The sequence below is a fragment of the Limanda limanda genome, chromosome 12, assembly GCF_963576545.1.
Source record: "Limanda limanda chromosome 12, fLimLim1.1, whole genome shotgun sequence".
NCBI classification, from domain to species: Eukaryota; Metazoa; Chordata; class Actinopteri; order Pleuronectiformes; family Pleuronectidae; genus Limanda; species Limanda limanda.
In genome coordinates, this window is record NC_083647.1 from 12,808,663 (window position 1) to 12,832,524 (window position 23,862).

At 42.5% G+C, this 23,862-nt stretch overlaps 4 protein-coding genes across 6 annotated transcripts; all 4 read right to left on the minus strand.

Moving 5' to 3' along the window:
• Positions 1-1,382: 1,382 nt before the first annotated feature.
• Positions 1,383-7,310, minus strand: jdp2a (Jun dimerization protein 2a). 2 transcript variants are annotated; one of them, XM_061083083.1, is made up of 4 exons: positions 7,257-7,310; positions 4,687-4,904; positions 2,962-3,066; positions 1,383-2,855 (listed from the first exon to the last, which is right to left on the minus strand). In XM_061083083.1, exons 2-4 carry the CDS (start codon positions 4,876-4,878, stop codon positions 2,670-2,672), a joined length of 483 nt encoding a protein of 160 aa, XP_060939066.1. In that variant the 5' UTR covers positions 4,879-4,904; positions 7,257-7,310; the 3' UTR covers positions 1,383-2,669. The 2 variants fall into 2 exon arrangements, with proteins under 2 accessions (XP_060939066.1, XP_060939065.1); XM_061083082.1 differs by lacking the exon at positions 7,257-7,310 and adding an exon at positions 7,020-7,209.
• A 1,261-nt stretch (positions 7,311-8,571) lies between these two features.
• Positions 8,572-10,474, minus strand: LOC133015582 (protein c-Fos-like). The gene is given in 5 exon segments (XM_061082814.1): positions 8,572-9,407; positions 9,525-9,632; positions 9,918-10,145; positions 10,386-10,448; positions 10,451-10,474. Coding segments are annotated over 5 exon segments (1,089 nt in total). The 3' UTR covers positions 8,572-8,741.
• Positions 10,475-13,011: 2,537 nt separating this feature from the next.
• mlh3 (mutL homolog 3 (E. coli)) lies at positions 13,012-19,559 on the minus strand. Of its 2 annotated transcripts, XM_061082812.1 has the most exons (12): positions 16,804-19,559; positions 16,010-16,111; positions 15,821-15,894; positions 15,641-15,745; positions 15,460-15,544; positions 15,309-15,377; positions 15,108-15,216; positions 13,861-14,020; positions 13,722-13,745; positions 13,541-13,619; positions 13,288-13,439; positions 13,012-13,183 (listed from the first exon to the last, which is right to left on the minus strand). In XM_061082812.1, exons 1-12 carry the CDS (start codon positions 19,343-19,345, stop codon positions 13,112-13,114), a joined length of 3,573 nt encoding a protein of 1,190 aa, XP_060938795.1. In that variant the 5' UTR covers positions 19,346-19,559; the 3' UTR covers positions 13,012-13,111. The 2 variants fall into 2 exon arrangements, with proteins under 2 accessions (XP_060938795.1, XP_060938796.1); XM_061082813.1 differs by lacking the exon at positions 16,010-16,111.
• A 1,018-nt stretch (positions 19,560-20,577) lies between these two features.
• On the minus strand, positions 20,578-22,161 carry acyp1 (acylphosphatase 1, erythrocyte (common) type). Its single transcript, XM_061083172.1, has 3 exons — positions 22,101-22,161; positions 21,830-21,917; positions 20,578-20,866 (listed from the first exon to the last, which is right to left on the minus strand). Exons 2-3 carry the CDS (start codon positions 21,908-21,910, stop codon positions 20,651-20,653), a joined length of 297 nt encoding a protein of 98 aa, XP_060939155.1. The 5' UTR covers positions 21,911-21,917; positions 22,101-22,161; the 3' UTR covers positions 20,578-20,650.
• Between the last annotated feature and the right edge of the window lie 1,701 nt (positions 22,162-23,862).

The window sequence follows — 23,862 nt, forward strand, 5'->3', positions numbered from 1 at the left end:
GAACACGATCAGCCAGCGCCGCTTGTACAGACGCGTGGGGACCGCGGAGCCGCTGGCCCCGTTTGGGATGATGCTGCACTCAACGTGGGTCTCTCCTGGTCCGGGTCCTGGTCCTGGTCCTTTGCTGCTCAAGGGGAGACCGTCATGCAGCTTCGAGTCCCGTGCGCTCCCGTCCTGAGTGGGACCTGCGTTATCCCCCATGGTCTGCTCCGGTTATACGCGCACTTGAAGGATAAAGAATTCCTCCAGTACCTCAGCACCGTACTTAAAATCTCTCAAAACGCAGATAAAAGGCGCACAAATGAATGCGAACAACCTGTCACTGTCGTGCCAAGTGGAAAGAACTGGAGGAACACTAAAGGTTTCAGAATCCTATAGTTTCCTCAGCTCAACATCAGTGAGATAACTCCAGGCTTCCTCCCACCCGTTGCTCCACAAGTGTATTCATTAGTTGCGCAGTCTGAGCGATACCCTGGGCTTTTAAAGCCGCTTGGTACGAGCTGACCAGACTTTACTCCACCCATCAGCTGCTCGGATAACAATCAAAGTGACCTTTCATCATGCGTATATGATCAAAGCCAATCAGAATTACACATGAAGTGAGAGGAACCAATATACATGTGCATGGTTATTTTACTTCATGAGATATACATTTTATGTCAGTATCTTATAAAATGTTGTAAACTTTGTGGAATCCACCGCTGAAGCTCTGCGTGATATCTGGAACCTCACGTATACAAACTAGACAAATGGAGATGCTGGCTGCTGGAATGTGTTACAATGTAAACTGGAAAACATGCTATAGACAATAAAATGTAAATAGTTTAAAAGCTCCTGCATAAAAAACATATTTGAGTAGCAAAAGGGTGTATAATGAGCTCTATTTTATTTATATTTATTTTAATTAAATGTTTTGTTTTTCTTACTTTATACTTAAATATAACATTGCATTCATTCTACCGGTGACCTTGTGTTAACTTATAAAAAAATAAAACTTGAAACTTGGAAAAACAACAAACTTCGAACCATTCAATGTGGGTTTGGGTTTATCTAGTTGTGCCGCTGCTGACCACTAGATGGCAAACTTTACCAGAACTTTTTGTCACGAAAATATAACACAAAAGTGTCATGTGTTATTTTTTTGTAGGACTCAAAGAAATTTGCATTAAAAAAGAAACTAAACATTTATTTGATGGAATACAAACTGAGATTTTGTGATAGCTTATATGCATATATATATATATATCATATACAAAAGTATAAAAAACTGAATTGGTAGTAACAATATGATAACAGAACATAAAAGTACAATGTAAACAGTCCATATTTTTACATATATATATATATATTTATATATATATATATATATACATATACGTGACGCCTGCGCCAAAACATATGAATAAAAGTGTGGGGGGGGGGGTAGGATGGGAGGTGTGGGGGGGTCAATTACCATCAAATTGTCTTCAAATTTATGAAAGAACTAAAATGATATGAAAACACTAACTACTCAATCTGTAGCTATAACAAGTTGATTTAGTTAAAATACAATATATCTATAAGGCCTACCCATTTCCCCATGTTTGCCCTTGTCTCATTGAATTTTAGTTAAAATTTCCCAGAATGCATTTTAACAAAGCCAAAACAAGAAAAATAATCATGTAGTATTGAAGTAGATGTAAATAATTTCTATATAAATCATCAAGTGATTAACTGAAACTATTGAGTGGACTTTAACATGTGATTTTTTTTAAAGCCAATTATTTTTTTGCTGTTTCCACAAAGTGTAAAATTGCTTACAGACGTGCACTGAACAACAGAGATCCTTCGGACATTCTCAGGAGAGGCGGTTTTTGAGAAGGTAAATGCCCGACTTTCTGTGGAATGACCCTTAGTAAAAAGTCCGCAGAAAGTCAGAAGGAGCACATGTAAGATCCCATTAGGAGATCCTCCGCGAGCGAGTGGGGGTTGTTGTGATGACGAGTCTACACACGCAAAAACTAAAAGAAAACAGATATCTGCAAATGAAAAAGTTGTGTAGTAAGAGTGGAAAGCTCTCGGGGATGAAAGCAGACGCCCGTCTACAATATGCTGTAAACAAAAACAAGTGATCTCTGCAGCAGAATGAATATGTTACATCCTGCCTCTGCACCGCCTCTCACAGAAATACCTGCAGATTTGTTGTTGTTGTTGTTAAAGCGTCCGAGCGGAGAAACTCCTGCTGAGTTGTTCATGTGTGAAAGGCAAACTGCGGAGAAACTCCGGACCCAATTCTCCGGACATCCTCCGGAGGTCCTGTCTGACAACGGCTATAATGACTCTATTCTGTTTTGGCTAATTGCTAAAGTTAAGAGGAAATATAGTAGAAAATCTGCTATAAAACAACAAGCTGAGTGTAAGATAACGTGATGAGTGTTTTTGTTTAACTTCACACTTACAATGGCGCCGATGACCAAAATGACAGCAACATGGAAAAGCAGGAGGGAGAAGTAGAAAAGTTTGATTAAACTGCCATAGCAACATCCAATCATACTGGATCCTCATAGTGTGCCGTGACGCTCCGTGTCTTTAAGGTATGAGGGCTCCGCTGGTTCTCCTCCGGGACCGAGGCCCAGGGAGCTAAGTGCTGCTTGTTGGCTGCTTCTTCTCAGCACGAACCCGTCGCACCTTCACTTGTCCTCCAGCTGCTGCAGCAGGGGGTTCGCCTCGCTCTCCGGGGTTTTCACGCTATCTGTCCTGACAATGCACGTGGGCCGGTGGCGGTTGAGCAGGAGGATGAGCTGCTGGCGCTCCTGCTTCAGCTCCTCAATCTGCGCTTTCAGGTCGGAATTTAGCATCTCTAGTCGGTCCGACTCCTGTCAGAGGACGGAGGAGGAGGTTACAAACACCAGGATTAAGACAAAGGATTTGTTTGGCTATGTGAAATGATGAAAAAGTGATTATCTAGGCAGTGTGTTTCACCTGTTGTAGATAATCTGTCCTCTCTTTCTTTTTGTTCCGACATCGAGCTGCAGCCACTTTGTTCTTCTCTCGCCTTCGTTTCCTCCTATCGTTGTCATCATCCCTCTAAAGAACACCGCAGGGGAAAAAAGGTTGACAGTGTGTCAAAGTATGAAACTTCTCCAAGTGTAGGAGTAAAATAATCATTTAAAACTTTTTCTTTTCTTTCCATTACACTATTTGACTATTCTGTCATTATGCTTTCTTAAGAAGAACAATCTTTGTCCCACTGTATCTCACTACTGTGACCATAATGACTGTTTTACTGGCTGAACATGAGTTTACATCATAAATTATGGAAAACTATAATATACATATACTATTTGTGTAAGAAATCACATTCATAAAATTGAGGGCAACACGAAAGTGCAGCGGTTTGCAATGTCGTAGTTCAAAAATTTCTGTGTTGAGTTTGCATGTTTGTGTCTGTGTGGATTTTCACCACAGTCACAAAACATGCAGATTGAGATTAGGTTGACTGGAGACTCTAAATTGACCGTAGGTGTGAATGTGATGGTGAATGGTTGTTTATCTGTGGATGGGTGTACCCTGCCTCTGCAACATGTATTACAGGATGAGCTGTACAAGTAATGGAAGGAATAATGTCGAGCTACATGGGATTTTTACATCAGTGTGACTATCCACATGATACACAGTGTAAGAGCATTTCATTCTGGCACAGAAAGACAAATCCAGGCCCACATTTACCTTTAAATGCTGATGCTTATTTCGTCTCACGTTACCATATTACAACTTCACTACATCAGAAATACACTTTAACCTTTCAGATATAAAGACTTGAAGCTCTGATGTAGGCAAAACAGTATGTCCTCCTCATGCATGATGCTACTACAGAAGCCTTTGTCAGTCAATGTATAACTCGTCCTTTTACACTTTCTCTGAAAAATCTCAACTCAAAACTGAAACTAAAAGCCCTTTAGATTCCATTTTAAAAGGACCCCACCCACCCAGCTAAATGACTTTTCCATTTTATTCCCCTCTGATAAACTCTGGAAAGTGTAAAACCAAGAACAACCAGATTCCAGAAAAAAAATAATCCCCCGACTGTCTGCTGGTTTTAATAAAGGGCAGGGAAGCAGATATTTTTGCATTACGCACTAAATCCACTGGGTCACTGCTGCTGCGGTGGTTTTCATAGGTTTTATTTATTCAAATTGGTTTGGGGATTTATAATTTTATTGTTTTTAAGGGTTTGGATTGTATTTATGTCTTTTATATGTTTATACATGATTTGTACTCAATGATGTATTTTGAGTGTGTGTATTTGATCTAGTCTATGTTTGAGAGATCTCACCGAGACAGATTCCATCTAACTTTGTCAATATGGCTTTAAAGTACTGACTCTTCAACTAAGCGATCACTGGACAGTGGAGGTGGAGAGACAGAAATAAGCCCCCCAATGTCCACTAGGGGGTCTTTTTGACTAAGATATGTCACAATACTCAGCAGCAAAGGGGCTTTTGTTTCAAGCAAACTTGTTTTTGATATATAAGGGACATATAGCTTGTGTTTTTTTGCGACATCCCATACAAATAACACATAAATATACCAGAGTAAATTACCTATAATGGGCAGGTTTGAGTTAAAGAAAAATGTTAATATATTTTTACATGTGCAGAGGTTTAAGAGTTATTGGTTTCCATCTGCTCAATGTGTCCTGTTTACCTCTGTTTTGATGACTAGGGGCCTTTTCCCCAGACTGTCCAGGAAGTGCAGTGGTGAGAGCATCGTCCCAAACTCCTGGAGGTCACTAAATTTGAGCTTGTCAGTCAGCGTGGTGGCTGAGATCCCGGCCAGCGGGCCCAGGCTGGGCAGGGAGCCTGCTGTCACACAGGGATCTGGGATTTGTCCTGGCATCGCGTCAGACTCGGTCGTGACCACAGCTACGAGGCAGAGGGAGGAAAATGGGAATCAGATTCAGAACTTAGACAGATCAATGAAAAAACATGAAAAACTCTGTCTGCTCTGCTTGTTATAAAACATACCGGGGGCATAGTTTATATTATGAAGGTTGGAAACAGCCATTTTCCATAAGAATTAGACGTCCAAGTTCTTTATTTGACCTGCTGTTTGTTAAAGGGCTGGGAGAAGGCTTCCCCCCCCCCCCCCCCCAAAGGTGGAGGACTTTCCTTTACCGTGATGAATTGCTGCTCTGTTAAAGGTACCGGATGCTGAGGCTGCTCTCATTATGCTATTTCATTATTTATACTGGAATTGAAATACAAACATTTATAAGTTCTGGCAAGAATTTACCTAAGTTAATGTCCAAAAGCCAAAAGAGAGATGAACTGCAGAGTAGAAAACAGACAGACACACAAATTCCTCTTAATTCCAAGGGGAGCTGAAGCTGAACTTTGCCAAGAAATATCCATTAACTTTACTGATTTTCTCCTTATGAGATGTCGTGTCAGTGGAATACGGCTGCTTAAAAGAACAACAACCGACTAATGTGTTGAAGATTGAAATTTAACATGTTTTCTTTTGTTTAGCCAAATGAAACCATGAAGGATGCCACTGTTTTCGTGTGTTTTGCACTGAAAGATTTCCATGCCGTTTCATACTGATGAATATCTTCATTTGGAACTTATCTCTGCAGACAATGAGGGAGGTGTATGAGCAGAGCCAGCCAAACAGACAGGAAATTACTGCAACAGCTCAGCAGATTTCCAGCCCACATGACAAGGCCAAAAATGACTATTTAAGGTCAATTACCCAGAGACCCTTTAGCACACATTACAGGAATAACCAGGCAGAAACACTGCTGTAGAAAACTGTAGTATAAACTGTAATAAACCGAGCTACTGACCCGTGACCCCTGTGAGGTTAAAGGGAAGAGTTTATACACGTCAAATATGCATCTGTGCAGACCGTGAACTTCACAGGAGGCGTGAAAATAACTTTCCATTTTTACACTTCCCCCCAAAACTGCAGGTCAGAAAATTACAGAGCGGAACCGTGCCGACCAGGCTGGTGTCACATGAGAGCCAGAGGCAACGTTTAGGGTTTTAAATCTGGTGTGAAATGTATAGTGATTTAGAATTAGCTACACACTTTGTCATTGTGCTTTGACATTTGAATGACACCAGAGCTAAATCCAAAACCACCTTAAACCCATGAATCTCAAATAGAAACATATTTCATTTAGAACAAATTAGGAAAGGATTTCCACAGACACAATAAGACCCAAGCTAAATCCAAAACCACCTTAAACCCATGAATCTCACATATCTTGTATAAAAATGATTCCAACACAATATGAACTTTAATGAGAACCATTAGAGTTTATTGTGGTGCTCAGTGTACGTGTGATTAAAACAACTATTAACATGATCTTGTAACGGTTTTAACAGTATTATTACACCCTGAGGATACGAGGAATCAGTTCACTTCCACTGATTGAACTGTATCATCATTGTGTTTTGCACTGTTTCATCGGAAGGTGCAGTTTATTCCATGTTGTGTAAGAACTTGCCGTGTAGTTGATGAATTCACGTACATGTGCCTGCTGCTGGAGCCTCTGGTCAACTTGAAAGCGGAAGTTTTTCTCCAGTGCGGCAACAATTTATCTTACGTAACTTTGTGTTTCCATCACAGCGCCGCAGTGTTAACACGTTACACCAGTAAAAAAACCCGTGTGTTTAACATACACGCTGCGGCACAATGCAAACACAACACTGCACGAAAACACAAGGACATTTTGTCCTGTATTGTGCACGACGTGGGTCCGTGTTGGAGCAGCATGCACACAAAAGAGGAGCGACCTGCTCTGTGGCACGGTCGCTCAGATGTCACGTTTACTTTCAACGCCGCGAAACGCGTAAAAGTGGCGGAATGCGCAAAAAACGCAGCGTAAAAGCGCAAACATCCTCCCGGAGCTGCCCCCCCACCCCCGTGTCCGCACAGCTACTACATGCTCGTGGTGACCGATGCGAGGCGCGCCAATAGACTGTCCACTAAAAAAAAAAAAAAAAAACATCAAGAAGTTCGTCTGTACCGACCTGACTTGGATCCCAGGTGCAACAAATGTCCTTTCTTCTGCTCGGCCGAGGGTCGAGCGTAGATTTTAAAAAGTGGGAACCGTTGCATCAGCCCGATTGTTTCAAACGTGATCCCAGGCTGGGAGGATTTGGGAATGCGGAAATCAGGCGATGCCAGCCGAGCGCAAGCAGCAGCAGCAGCAGCAGCAGCAGGGATGTAAAAGTAACATAGTGGGGGCAGAAGTGGGGAAGACTTACCGCTCCTCCCATCAAGAAACACTGAGGCTGCACTACTGCTGCAATGTGGCTCAGATGGAGGCCTGCTCCGGCTGCACTGCTGCAACATGCAGCACCACCACCACCACTCATCTACTGGGAGGGATCATCCCACTCGAACACAAAAGATCAGTCATTTGAAATAGGTCGTAGGAAACTCTGAAGTCATGTTCGACATAACTCTGCCTCCCATGTTAAACACATGCTGTGAGATCACTTGAAAAAAATATGACCTTTTTAATACGGTGGCCCTGAGGTGCAAATCACACAAGTCAATTGTAAATAGGAAAACACAACAAAAGGCAAAGACACCACAGCAAATGATAATATACATCTGCAAAGAGGAAAACACAACTGTAAAAAAGAAAACACAACCGCAGAGAAGAAAACACAACTGTAAATAAGAAAAAAACTAAATAAGAACACAACTGTAGATAGGAAAACACAACAGTAAATAACAAAGCACAACAATAAATAAAAAACACAAGAAATCGCAAAACACAACAAAACTGTAAATAAGAAAACAACAAATCACAGTGACAAATAAGAAAAAAAAAAAAGGAAAATTGCAAAACATAATTTACAAAACACAACACCATTAACTTCTAACAGAACAGGCAGATATCTATTTGAAAGGCTCGTCGCTGATTGGTTGGACACAGTGTCCATGTGCTTTATGATTTGTTGTTGTGTTTTGTGATTTGCACTTCAGGGCTTCCATACTCTGATTAAATGTTCTGGAACAGCAGATTAAGTTTAACATCCAATTTTAATATTTTCACATTGGAATTCTCAGAGACACACACCAGCACCACTCTGACTGTAGATTTATTGTTCAGTATTCAGCAGCATAGATAAGCAATCAATGCTCATTTGAATCATGTTTTTCATTTTAACAAATCAAACAAAAAATCTGAAAGGTAAAAAAATAAACCATAAGTTACATCTTGATAAGATATACAGTTTATAGCACTGGATGTTTTCATGGAAAACTTTCAACATTGTAACGATGAGCTCAAACCACAGTTGATGACATTGAGGTATGCAGTATACTCAACATGGATGTATATGTAAATACAACATTTACAGCAATCAATACACGATTGACACCAAAACACAAAAACCATACTGTAACATTTAATTCCACGTTACGTCTTAGATCTAGGAACAGATCAGATACACAGTATATGAGCTTTGAAAATTATTTGGAATTTCTCTGCATGCGTTTTTTAAAACCTGAAACTTTCCAGTCCCTCCTGTTCAAATACAAGCCATGCTTTCAGCTACATCACTGTATCGGCTAGGTGTCTGGAGAAGGTTTACACGTCTGCTGAGTCACATACGACACATTTCATGACTGTATCCCTCGAAGTGTTACAGCATACTGTGGCATACATGGTTCATATCATATCATAGACAGCAACCTGCAGACAGAGAAACCAGAGAGAGCCTGTGAGCCTCTGTACATTATAAGGCCAGGAGAGTTGGAGAGTTGAGGATGTCAGACTCAGCTTTGCCCCCTCCGCCTTTATGGCTCTCCAGCCCCTCCTGCACAGAGTCCAGCTCCGGATATGCAAACGTGAACACAGACAGGTAGCTGCTGCAGGTGGGGGTGCACGTCACCACGGGGGTGCTGAGGGGCTCCAGGTCGCTCGACACCGACTTGTACAGGGTCTCCCAGTCGGAGACTCCGAGAGAGCTGCTCAGATCTATGTCTGGCACGGACCGAGCCGTCTCCATGGGCATCTTCTCCTCCAGGGTGGGCAGCATGGCGTCCAGCAGCCCCTCCTTCATGTCCAGCGAGGGCTCCAGGTCGCAGATGTTGATTTCGGCGCTGGCACACAGCAGGATGTTGGAGTTCCCGGAGATGGCTGTGCAGGGGTCGCTGGGGGTGTCCATGTCCTGGAGCGAAGGAGCCTCCTGGGTGCCGTCCTCTGGAAGCCTGTCCTCGTCCGGACTGGGCGGTAGCTCCAAGGATGCTGCGGGCTCCTGGAACACAGCCTCCAGCTCCTCGGACATGTGGCACGCTGGATGATGGGTGGCGAGGATGAATTCGAGGCGCTCCTTCTCTTTCCGCAGGTTGGCTATCTCCGTCTCCAGGGCTGATCTCTCCTCCTCCAGCTCGTCTGTCTCCTTCAGACAGAGCGAGATCCAGAATCATCCACAGGGGGAAAAACACACACACACACACACACACACACAACTTGGAATGCAAACGACAGCTGAGTAAATGCATTAGTGTTTACTCACAACTTGCAGCGTGTCTGTGAGTTCCCTCCGTCTGTTGCGACACTTCGCTGCAGCCATTTTATTCCTCTCCCTCCGTATCTTCTTTTTCGCCTCCTCCTCTGGAGAGAGCTGGGATGTGAAATAAATAATTCAGTTATTGCCTTGAAGAATCCAGCCATCGCACCTCATAATCCACAACATCCGTTTTTTTCACCCACTGGAAAAAAAATATGGCAAAAGCATGTTTCGCTGCAATGCGTCTAAAAATAGACCATTGTTGGCAGACTTGCTGTGACCTGAATATAAATGGACTGGTGAGGCACCACGGCGGCATGCACAATAGCACTGTTGCACACAAGGAATTCAGACTGGCACATGTACATTCACACTGTTAGCAGGTGTGGGCTGACCCACCTGCTCGGCTTTCCCCTTCCTGGAAGCATTTTTCCCCTTGCTCCTGCCCGCTTTGGCTGCTGTGCGGTGGGAGCTCTGGGGCTCCTTGGCTGGTTTGCTACCCAGTGACTGGGAGACAGATGTGATGATCGTAGGCTGGACCATCCACTGGAAATCTGGGGTAGAGGAAATGGCAGTGACTGTCGGCACAAACTGAGCGTCCTCAAAGCTCGCATCCCGGCCAACCTCCTGGAACAAGTGGAAAGGAATCAACAAAGAGGATTACAATACGTTTTTTTTTTAAATTATTATAAATCATTATATTTCAATCCTATAAGTGTTTTAAAAATAATATTTTTCAGTCATACACGAAACCCACCAATCATGTCTAGAGTGTAAAAGCGGAGAGAAGCCTGCATGTGTTGTGTTATTCTTGAAATATATACCAGACCAGAAATAGCTTCCCTCCAGATCAATAGGCTATTTGACTTTATCATTGTGTCTGACGTCAGCACTGACGCAGGGATGCTGAGGAGTCTCCTGAATGGATTTCTGTTTTTCTCAATGAACCGCTGCATCAACACGCTCGCATCTGTTTGGTCCCAGGACGTCGGAATCATAACAAGCGGAGCCACAGTGCAACTCGGTCACATTCACACCTGCACTCGTGTGTAGTTTAAATACACAACAATATGTGTTGAGGGACGGACGTTGACAAAAAATAGATGAAGCGCAGCCAGTTGATTAAAATCGTATCAATCAGTTCCACCCCCTCCTCCTCCTCCTACCACCCGCCCCCACCACAGATTAAACAGCATGAGGGTCTGCAGTCTGTCTGTGGGTCCCCATTGGAAAAATAAACAGATTGTTATAGATGCGTGTGTAAACGGGGCTGGGCTAAGTGCTGAATATATGTGATCAACGAATCCATTCATACCTTTGCACTGCTCTCTTCAGAGGAGGAGGAAGCGGAGGAGGAGGCTGGGGAGCTCGCCTCCTCTGGCGGCGTCTTCTGGCACAGCGTCCCGGCAGGAGGAGACCCTGCGTCCGTGTCAGGCGTCAAGTTGATATGAAACATCACGGAAGGAGGAGGAGAAAAATAATAATATATAGATATCAAATATGACTGTGGCCTTCCGCGGGGGAAGAGCGCGCACGGGTCTTTGCTCCAGGTAGATACCTGGCAACTGGACGACTAGAATGAAAGCCCCTCCTTTTATGCTCTGCTAGAATTTTATGAATGAACCAAGACTGTACCATTCACGACGGAGGAGGGGGGAGCGGAGCTGACAGGTCTAGCCTATATATTTTGGAATAACAGAAGCTTTATATTGAAATGCATTCCCCTGATTTCATTTACTGACTTTTTTTTTTAACATATGTGATCACGACTCCATTGTCGTGCGAAAACCAAACGCCTCCCCCTCCCCCCCCCCCCCCCACAAACATCGGCTTCTTGTGGGGTGAGAAACGTGAGTCTATTTATAAATGGACGTATGAAACCATTTCCTGCGTGAAGAAAGCTGTGATGTTCTGACGCATTCATGTAATCAAGGGTAAACATAGGAGATTGTGGCACATGGCCACAAAAGAAAAATCACTTTTTACATCCTATAAAAGCTGATTTCATTGCAACCCATATTGCACGATCATTTCAAACATATCAGTAGCCTCTATCGATAATATCTCACACATGAAATCGTCCTGAATGAGCAGCTTCCACAGTGGATGCCCTTGGTTGTGCGGTGAAATGCAACAGACAGACATCAGCACTGTCTTTTCCTCAGATAAGGATCGAGGGCTGCTGGCAGACATAATGAAATGCTGCTGAATTGTTTACTTGGGGGAAGGAGGAGGAGGAGGTGGTGGTGGTGGTGGTGAAGACCAGGGGCTGGACATGTGGGGGCGAAAAAATTCACGTGACACGACCCGGAAACTGTGGGAGGGAGGAAGGGGGGGGGGGGGGGGTAGCATCCCCATCCTTCACTCCCATCACAACATGAAGCACCACAGTGGAAAGAAACATTGTTTTCCTCCTGATCATTGACGTTTTCTACCATATTCAACAATAAGATATTAACAATGAGACACTAGAAATACACTCTGAGAGATGCTGCACCTGCATTATCACTCACATGTTAAGTCGTTTATTATCGCTGAAGAACTCGCCCTAATATGTAATAATGTAATCAGTGACTGCATTTTAGACGATTTTTACTGAATGTGCTTTCCACACATTGGAAGTAGGCTCATACTGTACATATTCTATTTACATTGTAAATATTAGTTTTTGTTCCATTTATATTTCTTACATTTATAAGTTACTGATGTCATATTTGCTTGCTGCTGTATAATTGCAAAATTCCCTGTTGTGGGACATCTTGTCTTTAAGCAGGGATCCCATGCTGTATCCTTGACATTTGATGAATTAAAAAAATAAGAGAACAAATCAATGGCACATGTCCCGATCTTAGACCAAAAACAACTTGCCAGATTCAATCCAGACTGGTAGAAAACTGCCCGAGTTATCACTGTGAAAGACACACAAACCCACCGATTACAATATATCTGCCTGCTACTGAAAAACGTGCTGGTCAAAGGTCAGTAGTGACTACCAGGTCAGTGAACAACAGTGGACAGATATTACCTGAAGGAACACATAGAAATCACCTGACTTCCGGATGTGGCCATTAAAGAACAAGTTTGAGGGTTTGAACTCAGGAGTTGCAGCAGTTTTCTCCATCAGTCTGAAACTACAAAGTTGACTGAGCTGTGTAATAAAGGAATTTGAATTTTTTGACAATCGGTATTTTCTGTCTTGAACAGGTTCTAATACACAGTTGCTTCTCTTCAGTGTGTTCACATGGACGTTTTTTAATTCGAGATGACTCTTCAACACAAATAATCTGATTGACTGAAAACGATTTTCCACTTTTTCTACTTTCCTGATGATGCTTCACACACCATCAATGTTTGTTTTCTTACATATCATGACAATATCTTACTTATATATTGTTAAATACTAAACTCTCCTTATTTATTGACAGGTGCTTTACAAAAACAAAAGGCTTCAACAGCAGAGCGCTCAGAGGAATTTGACTATTTTAGCCATTTAATAAGTTCATATTTTGAGTTTTCACAATTCATTTCACTGACAATAAATAACATATTTAACATAAAATACACACCAGCAACACAAAACAATACACACCCTTTTATCTATTGCCATATAGTTCCCATGCTTTATGCATTCTTCTCAGCTTTTGGAGATTTGGTTTCTTTAATTCCTGCAGAGACAAGAATGTTCAGTCACAACCTGATGTAAGTGCTTTAAAATGCCTTTAAATCATACATTTAGTCCAAAGTCCAGTGTGCTACTCCATCATAGTACCTTCTGGTCTTTGTCCAAATGGAGGATGTCAACAAGTGGGATCATGGAGGGACGGCCATGGGCGCACTGGAAGGGCAGCTTGCAGGTAGATAAGGATGAAACCAAGCAGTTGCATTCAATGCTGCTCAGGCTGTGGTTGAATTTGATGGCACCTGTTTTAACGCACAAATGTAAATAAATCACCAGTATCAAGATTTGAAGCTGAGCACTGGAAAACAAAATACACGTTGTGGTGGAGAGAGTGTAACTGTACCGTGGCATGCTATGGAGGCAAGCACCTTCAGCACAGTGAGAGGCAGCGTTCCTCTCACTCTACCAGCTGAGCGGAGCAACTGAAACAGTAAAAGAAACAATGTGTTTCACCATGTATCAAACAGGGAGACTGTTTCTGCATCACAAACGTTTAGAAGGTAGAAATACATGTTCACGCTTACCTCAATCTGCTCTCGAAGATACTCCTGAAACGAGACAAAAAGATGAACATAAGGGAACAGAATTGTAAAACCATCACTTGGCTTGGCTAATTGTGAGATAGTGTAAATAATATGGATACTTAGGTTCCACACTTCTTACCTCAACTATAGGCTTAATTACAGATGGTCTCCGTCGTTTGAGCTCATTACTTTCCCTTTCCACGAAGCACAGTGGTACCTTCCCCACAAACACTTGAGTATCTGCTGCCTCTGAGAAAGTCACTTCTAAGCCCAGATTCTGGAAATGTGCCTGACAGGACCTGCAGGAAAAATAGGTTGCTATAACCAATGTTTCTCACGTATGTGATAAGACACGCACAGATTAAAGAGGGCTGCATTGTGTGGTTTGACAGAAATCATGTGCAAGGCAGCAGCATAAGAATCATAGCCATCCTGTCCAAATCAGCCAGAGACCATGGAAGAGGATCCACCAACCGACTATCCAGAAGTGCAGTACAGGCTGTTCTCTGACAGAGGAGTAATATTCAGAAATAGAGCTCATAACAGGAACTTGTCTTCTTTAGTTTAATAGATTAAACTGAGGCTTTTCCAGCTGTATCCTGCAGGAAATCTGGTTTACACTATTAACACAGGCACCAGAGTAATGACACTACTGGCTGAAGTGCTACGCAACAGCCCTGAGTTAGGACAGCGGTGAAATTAGGCTGCGTCACTGCATCCTGCCTTTTTTGTAATCTTTACTGCTGCCATCCTTCACCTCATTGACAAAATCTGCTGCCGGGTGTCTGGGCTGTTCCACAGAGCCGACAGCTGGCTGTTAAACCCTCAACCAGTTTGCAGAGTCAGTAAATCCATCAAGCAACGACAACAGCATTACACAAAAGTAAGAAAAACACCTGTGTATCCTCAACACCTTCACTAACACACACAGACAAAAGTTCCTGAATACTGAGGAAACGCATTCTCTCCTTAAAATCAAATACTGACTTAAAGAATAACTAACCCTAACCCTTACTATTGGTTGTTTATCATTTAATGTTTACAGACAATAAGAATTCTGACTGACTAATACTATCAGTTGTCACAGTTGACAAACTGAACACCAGACTGACATGTAACTATCTCAGCCACAAGCTGAGTCTTTTTTATTGCCTCTACACTCGCCCATTATAACGTTTTAATCTTGTTGGTTAATGGTTAATAAATGGGTTAATGAGCGTCGGGTATCAGTTAAAGGAAATCTACATCCCTACTTGTTTGACCTGTCTATAGATTTACTTTGAACTTTACCCTGTCAAAAGCTGTTGTATCAGCCCTTAAGTTAGTCCACTGGTTTTACAGGCACTGGTGGCTTTGCATTGAAAATGTAGAGTTGATAAAACACACCTCAGCAGCCTGAGTTCCCCTTCTGTCCCATTTATCTCAAGAGGCGGCAAAATGTTTGACGAACGCAGACGTCTCTCCCCTGGTTTGTTTGGATCGTCTTCATAGGAATCTGGAACAGCCCATACGGTTGTGCACTAGCATCACGTTGACATACTTTCTAATCCAACATTTAATTCTCAATTATTGTCTAATTATTTTTACCTGCCACAAGATTTTCGAGTCGAATTCTCTCATGTGCAGCATGTTGATCCACCAGCACCAGCAGATTTTCTGTAATTTCAAAGTAAAGAGGCACAAATATAAAACCTTGGCAAAGCAACAAATGACAAAACAGTGAAGTTTGGGTCGGTACCTTTAGTTTCAGTTTGTTCTGCAGGTTCGTCCTCTCGTGTATTGATAAGACACGCAAGGAACTTCTTATCCACTTGATGAATAACCTGTAGGGTAATTAAATAGCAGTTACTACCATCCATCAGTGAAGAACAACAATATAACATTCTGAATGAATTATTTAAAACAAAAGAGAAACGTGCCTTCATCGATTGAATCATGGCCTTGGAAAAGCGATATGGAAACAGGATGTTGTGAATCTTTACAGCCAGTCCATCCGCTTGTCCACTTGATATGTCCACGGCCACCTGTAGACACAGTTTATTATGAATCACTTAAATCAACCAAGGTTCAGAGACACATTAAAAGTAACCATTGTTTACCGTGGGAGGTTGGACGAACACGGGATTACTCCACTTCGAGTACAACGAGGAAAGTGAATTCTCACCAGCATCATCTGAGGGGGCAGACGAGAGCACATGCAAACACAAACAAGCTGCTATTCATCATTTTATACAAGTGTGTGTTTACAGAGCCGTTACAATCTACAGTCGGATCTGTCTGGGAGGTACCTCTGCCATCAAGCCCTGAACTAATCACTCTCTCTGTCCTGGAGTTAGACAGGAAGGGCAAAACCAGATCCACCTGAAATGGGTAACACCTGGACTCCATCCCTACGTGAACATGAAGGTAAACATGACAGGCTGAAGTTGATCTATTCAGTTTTTTAGAGTTTAATCAATAAAAGGGAAGAGTGTTTTTCTTATTAATGACTACAAATGGAAATTCCTGTAATTTTCCACTAGTGTTTTTAAAAAGGAATGTACTGACAAAACCCTTTGGAACCATTCCACTACATTGTAATCGCAAAACAGCAGCAGTGGCTTCAAATTAATCGAAATGGAGCAACTGCTACAATCTAAAAACTCAAAAAAAAGTTAGATTTTTCAACAATAAAAGGCTTAAATTGTTATTGTAGGTCTTTGCAAAGTGTCTGAAAACATCTAAGTCAAATGCTTCATCCACATCAGAAAACGATTCAGTCATAACAGTTTCTCCAGTGAAATCCAAACTCTTTTTACCAACTCTCTCTCTCTCTTTTGTTTCAACCTTTGTCTTCCTACAACAACCCAAGTGCAAGACATGTTATGTTGCCAGACTCTTAGCAAAGACCCATGATAACAATTTCAGCATTTTATTGGTAAAAATGCACTTTTATTACACATTACTTGGAATTTCGCCATTGCATTCACTGGACCTTTTCCAAAGGTTTTTGTAAATATCATTAATTTACACCACATTTATAAAGAGAGGACCCAGGTTGAAGAATTCCCCTTTAAGTCTATAATTCTGTCGACTAACGTACCTGTTTCGGAGATGACACTAACGGCCATATTGGTGACATCAGATGTGCACAACACTTGTGTTTCTTCTTCTGGGTCCTCATATTTGCTGAGACCGGTCACTCTGTTGACGTAAACTGTCTTTCCCAGCGATGCATCGTAGTGATGGAGCCAGTCACCTGATGTTATATCTTCTTCCTGAGGGATGGTCTTACCACCCGAGTCTGGTTCAGGATTCAGTGAAGTGTCACAGGGATTCTCGTTGTTATTGCTGTCTTGGACGTCATTACCACCGCTGAGGCAGGTCGGCGAGGTCGTCCCAGAGATGTCCACTGACACTTTACAACCCACTGGATCCTGTTGTTTCAAATGGCATAGTTTAGTCGCCAACGATTTTTTGCCCGTATTCTGAGGTGAGTGTAGTTTTAGCTTAGTGAAACCTGAGAGGGTTGGTAGGCTTTGGAAACTGCTCTGCGTCTCATTTGTCTGTGTCTCTGCATCACCACCATCGTGCTGATTTTTGTGACAAACCAACAAATTCTGCAGGTTCAAAGTTGAGCTGTTTGTCTGAGGGAGCTTAGAATTGTTTTCAATATGAGTCTCCAGAGAGGATAATTTGGATTCTTTAAATTTACCAAATATTCTTCTAAACTTATCTAGAGATCCCGACTCATTCCATAAAGACAACCTTTGACAAGATCCAATTCTGGGGATCTTTGAGGGAACGATGGGAGCAGAGTTGTTGCATCGTTTTAGAGAGAATCTGTCCTGGCCTGTAACCAGGGAAATCTTGCACTTGGATGAAGATGATGTCTCCTCTGCTTTCTGTGCTGGATTTTGCTGCTGAAACACTGACTTGTTGATTTGGGACGGGTGCTGATCCTGCAGATTTCGATGAATGAATGGATCAGACAGGCAGATTTTTCTGTTACTTATTAAAGATGGTCTGTGTCCTCCGGCTCCCTGACAGTACTGTAACTGCTCAGTGCTGTTTAGATCAAGCTGAATATGTTGAGTGATGCCCTCTGGTAAAATCACATCACCACTTGAGGAAGTATCATTTAATTGTAGCTCTTTTCTTCTTCCATTTGTAAATTGGGGGTGTTCACCGTCTGGTTTAGTTGAAACACATAAAATCTTGGCGTTACTGAATGGTTTCTCCTCTTCCTCAGTGATGTTATTATCAGATGCAAGGTCCGGTTGAGTCAAATCACACTCGGGCTCGTCTCTAGAGTCTTTGTCTCCACATCCTTCACCTTGTGACGTTTCCAAATCGTTTGCAGGTATCTTCTCAGCCTTGTTTTCGCTGCACTCAAGCAGACCAGACTCATGGCAAACACCGTCCTCTTTACGAGCACGGTGCACAGCTTCAGATGCCAGCTTCATTCCAAAACTGTGATCTAGTGTGGAAGCACCGTTAACCTCTCTGGATGTATTGTCCTTACCAAACAGTGCAGGAGATAATGAGTCCAGGTCATCCTGAGAAAGCACCGCGACCAAGTTCTCCCTGCTGAGAAAAGCCTTCACTGCCTCTTCCATGCAGACCAGAATGCCATCCCAATCTTTCATCTCGATCAGCGTCTTCGCAGGCTCAAGACAAATATCGTACTCGGAGTACGAGCACTTGATGTTGATGATGTACACCCCATGCAGCTCTTGGCTCCGTTTGTGCTTGGGACTCCTGATGGCGGACTGCCCATCGGGACTGTCCTTCCTCTGGTTCGAGCTGCTCAGTCTGCGCAGGAGAAAGTTCAGCAGCTTGTGCATGCGTGTCTTCAGCAGCAGTCTGCCATTCACATACAGGAACTGCAAGCTGTTGTTGTAGTGGCCCTCTTTGCCAATGTAACCAGTCACTTCAAACTGCCCGTGCGTGTGGCTGATTTCTCCCAGTTTCAGTGCTCGCTCGATGCCGTGTATCTGAGCAAACCTGTGGTGGGTGTCCCTGGCTTTGCTGAGCTGCACCACCATGGCTCCGGTGCAGTCATTCCTTAGGGTGACAGACACAGCGGGGTGCATCAGAGAAATGGCCTCCACCCTGTGTCTGATCCTCTCTGCCTCCAGCACAGCGTCCAGCCTCTTCCTCCGCACCGGCATGCTGTGGAAGAAGTTCCTGATGACCACGGTGGTGCCCGCGGAGGGTCGAGCAGCATCCGCCTCAAACACACACAGACCCTTGCCCTTCTTGAACACCTTCACGTGGGTTTTCACCGACGACCTGGTGCGGGACGTGATCTCAACAAGTGTGGATAAGGAGAATATACTCGCCAGGGCTTCTCCTCTGAACCCGTAGCACCGGAGGTCCTCCAGGTCTTCCAGGGAGCTGCATTTGCTCGTGTGGTATCGGTTTCCCACTCGCTCCATGTCCTCGGCGCTCATGCCGGTCCCGTTGTCGAGGACCTGCACTTTGAGAGACTCCATGTCCAGCCGGACCCCCACACAGGTGGCCCCGGCATCGAGGCTGTTCAGGAGCAGCTCCTCCACGCACTGCTGGAGGGAGGGGATGGAGACCCCGGAGCGAAGCGTCTCCTGGACCTCTCCGGGCAGACACCTAATCATAGCGTCCATTACACCCGGTCATCTCTGTGCGTGGAGCCTCGTACCTCGACCGACACGATGCGAAGCAGTGAGACGACTCGTTAACAGTCAGTTAGCACCCAAGGTCCAGGTACAGTAGCCGTTAGCTCAACGTCAGCTCGCTCCTTTGGCTCCAACGTTTTTAAAACCGTGACTTATTCATAAAAGCATAAATAAAACCAAGAACACAGAGTTAAAGCTAAAACCAGAGAGTGACAGGAACCTCAGCTGTTGTTTACAGTCAACGTGAAACTTGAAGAGGGGAGCGGAGCCAACAGGCGAGGCTAACAGCGCCATCTGCTGTTGAGGAGGACCCACCGCGGCTTCTTTGTCAATGGAAAGCAACCATTTGTATTATTTGTATACTGACACCTACTGTCCGAAAACTGTCATCTCATGTGTTTATACGGTTTACTACGTTATAAACTCATCGGTGCATTATCTTCGTATTTGTTCAGTAAAGTAAAAATCTCACCTTATTCCTAGATTGTTGTTTTTACATCCAGACTTCACTATATTTGGATTTTCTCTGTAATAGCAACTATTTCTTTCCTACAAATAAAAAGTCAGTATATCCCCTTTCATCACTATTACATGTGCCCATTAAATCTATTGTTTTTGGTCCTTATAATCGAGCAACATTAAAGATGACTCAGTCTGACAAGACAGTGACACTGAGTCGGCATAACACATGAATACGAAGCTAAAGCAAATTCAATTAACAAATTCTAATAACTATTAGTCAACACAAATTAAAGATCCCTGGATTCAACATCTTTGTCAGCATTTCTCCAAAATCCTCAACAGACATCAGTCCTCTCCAAAGGAGGGCAGCATCTTCCTAGTGAGCGTAGGACTCATACTCCAGGCTCCACTCAGACTCCTTCAGTCAGTTTTACAAAGGCAGGTAAAGACGGAAGATGTCTCATTCAGCAGGATTTTTGCTGGACTGTGTTTGCAAACATATTTACAGTCTCTGCTGTGTTTAAATGATGTAGTCACCTCCGATAGCTACTCCCTCATGTAACTCTTAATTTCTCTGTCCCACACAACCAAGTTTTCCGTGCTGTCCTCCACAAATATCCCCTCATAGCTCTCACTTCAATAAAGATCCAAACAATGTGAAATTTGCTGAAATGCTTTTTCCATTTATTATATTGTAGATGTTTAGAAGACTGTACATACACACTTATTTTCAACAAATTAATAAGAGTTGCATTCCAGCCAGTAAAAAGACTAAATAAATAAAACATCTGCTTTAAGGTTAATACTAGAGTCACAAACAAATGGGTGGTTTTATTTTACTATGCTAAAAGATGAGTGTTCTAGGCTCTGAACTGTCTTTTTGTTCTTGAACTCCGCCTTGCTTATGCGGGACTTGGGGCTCCCAGTGGATTTCAACCACTCTTGCATTTCTTTCACCTTGCTGCGTGGCCCTTGGAGCTGCCCCTGAACTGTTCCTGAGTCTGTGTTTTGGACCCATCCAACCAGGCCAAGCTTCTTCCCCTCTGCCTGGAAAATGAAACAGAGTGATGATGGATAATGAGCCTGGAATAGGATATGTGTGATTTCATAGGAGTAAAATTGTATTGCCTTATAGCACAGGCTAACTGTCCTGCTCAGAATTGATTCCAACATTTTATTGCTAGTTGGTTAAATCTATTTTGTTTCTTGCCCCCTCTCATATCACTGACCTTCTAATCCCTTAGATACCTGATTGTGATCTCAGATCTGCAGATCTCATCTCTTGATTCCCAGAGGAAGGCGTGAAACTGAAGGCGTTAGAGTTTTATTTCTGTAAGGGCTCCATGACTATGGAATAAACTTCCAATGGGAATCAGCTAGCTACCTCATTGTCATCTTTTCATTTTTTTTAAAACACTTTTTATAATATGGCTTTTACCTAGATTTCTTATGTCTTTGTGTATGTCAATTTTCTGTTTCTATTTTTGTGAAGCACCTTGTAAACTTGTTTTTGAAAAGTGTTATATAAATTAAGTTTTAATATTATTTATAATTGTTGCTGTTGTAATCGGTTATTACTTCAGATTATAGAATTAACACAACAAAACATTGGTTATTTACCATTACAAATTATCTGGTATTTTAGAAGGCATGTGATTAATCATTAAAGTTATATTAAATTCATTCAGTGGATTTTAAAATAATAAATGCTCTCTTCAATAAATCATCCATGATTATTATTACATTAATTAACTTTGACGTTTGATCCTTATATAAATTATTATTTATTATATCATTTGATAATAAAACCCATCCCAAAGAAAACCGAATCTAAACATTACACACTTTGAACCGAGAAGTCTAAACTCAAGCTCAACTTCCTATCTGTTTCCAAAACTTTCCACCGTATCCCAGGGTCTTCATCAGTGAGGAGGCAAAGTGCTGATGAAGACCTCTGGAGATGCGAGAGGACCTTGACAGGGACTAACTGAGCTAATTCGGCAGACTTACTTGAGTGTATTTCCGGAAAAATACACCCTGAACTCTGCCAAAAACTTCATAATCCAGCGAGACGAGGTCTTCGTTGGACATGGTGGAGCTGAAGGAGGAGAAACAAGACTGTGAGTGCAGGTCCAGTGTGCAGGTGCTCCAATACAGCTACAAGCTAAGCTAACACCGTGGATTTGCATTCCAACGACGTGCCTCCCTGCTAAAGAGCCGGTTTAGCTTCACATTCAGACTGTGATGATTTGAAACCGCTCGTTCAGTCTCTAAGAATCACCTGAATGTCGCTGGGAGGCTGTGACGTGCTCACACAGCTCAGACGGGTTTTAAAACATCCGGGACTCTGCTTCAGGAAGTGACGTCTCACGCACCAATCAGAGAACACCTTGGTTTCTAGGCAACGGGTGTAAACGTTGGAGGAAGAGAATCACAGCTGTGGAATTTATAAATTCATTTAAAATGAGGTTTACATTTGAGATTGGCTTACTTCCTGTTGCCAGTAGGTGGCGCTATCGCTACATACAGACAAATAGATCTGTTCAGGTCGAGGCTCTGATGAAGCCTGATAATTTGGGTGATGATTGGACAGAGTGAACCACTTCATTTTGATCAGTAGGAGGCCTCATGACCTGCAAGTTTCATGAGTTTTTGCGCATGTATATGAGATGTTTTTGCGTTATCCTGCTCACTTACAGACAAAGAAATGTGGTTGAAAACAAAACCTCCTTGGCGGAAGTAATTATCTGTATATGTGTGTATTTTTGTATGCATAGGATGGAAGATACATACATTAGTTTAGTTTTAAAACCTGACGTGATATGTATTTTGATCATGTTTCGATCACAATACCTTGCTGTTTATACCAAAACTGTGGTTATCACATTTATTACCTTACATCATTTTATCTAATATTGACAGTGTTCTGAATAGGCACCAAGTAGCATACCTTGTATGGGTTATTGGTGGGAGGCAACCAACGTCAAAGTGTGTCTTCTACAAGGCAAGATCAAAGGCATTGCCTCAATCCATTGATCCATTAATAATTAAAAACTTATATGGCTGTAATATCAGAGACACCTTGACGGTCTTTGATATGTCATAAAGGAAAATAGGGAACGAAGAAGAGGAAGAAGACACAATGAATGGACATATAATTGGATCAGAGACAAACATATATTTGATATGTTTATTCAGGTAAGAATATGGAGAGCTTTATCAGGAAAGTATATGGTGGAAAATGGAGCTTCTCCGGGCAGTGTCATAAGTCCGATATTGTTTTCCATTATGTTTATATTAAGTCCAGGGTGATATTGGGCGCTCCCTCTTTGCTGTCGATGGAGCCTTGTGGAAAAGGGGAAGGAATATTCAACATATTATGAGAGAAAATACAAGAGGCATTTTATATGGTAGAAAACGGTTATATTCATGGGGTTTTAAGTTCTCAGTGTAAAAAACTTAGGCAGTAGGGTTCTATCTTCACTCAATGTCAACTTACTTTCATGTTCTGGGGCTGCTGACAGACCCATGTTCTTGGGCTGTCAAATGTTCTTCTCCTCCTCACCAACCCCTGGTTATGGAACGGTCTTATTTTTATCCCGCTGCCTCTTTATGATCTTCAACAGCAAATGAGACAACTGGGGAGAAAATTGCCTTTTTATCTAAACTCTTCTTATAGCTTTGTTTTAGAACAGAATGACTAAAGGTAAATACACGCCCATGATATGTCTGGGATAGTGGTGGGGATGCACTATTTCGTTTTTTGCACAGTCTGCAATTTGGTTTAAATTTAATTTTGGTCCCTTTTACCTGGGACCCCCAAAGTTCCTTAAAACTCCCCTGCATACCACCAAGATCTTACACTAATTTGTCCTCCACACCATTTCTCTGTTGACTTTGCTTTATTTGTCTGCTTATTTTATTCCTTTAGAAATTATACAAGAAAACCTTCAGAGGCTGATGTGAAAGGCTCGGCTGAAGCAACAGGTCGACCTCAAATACTAGAGTTTCGACAACAGATGAAGTCATGAGTACGTCCACAG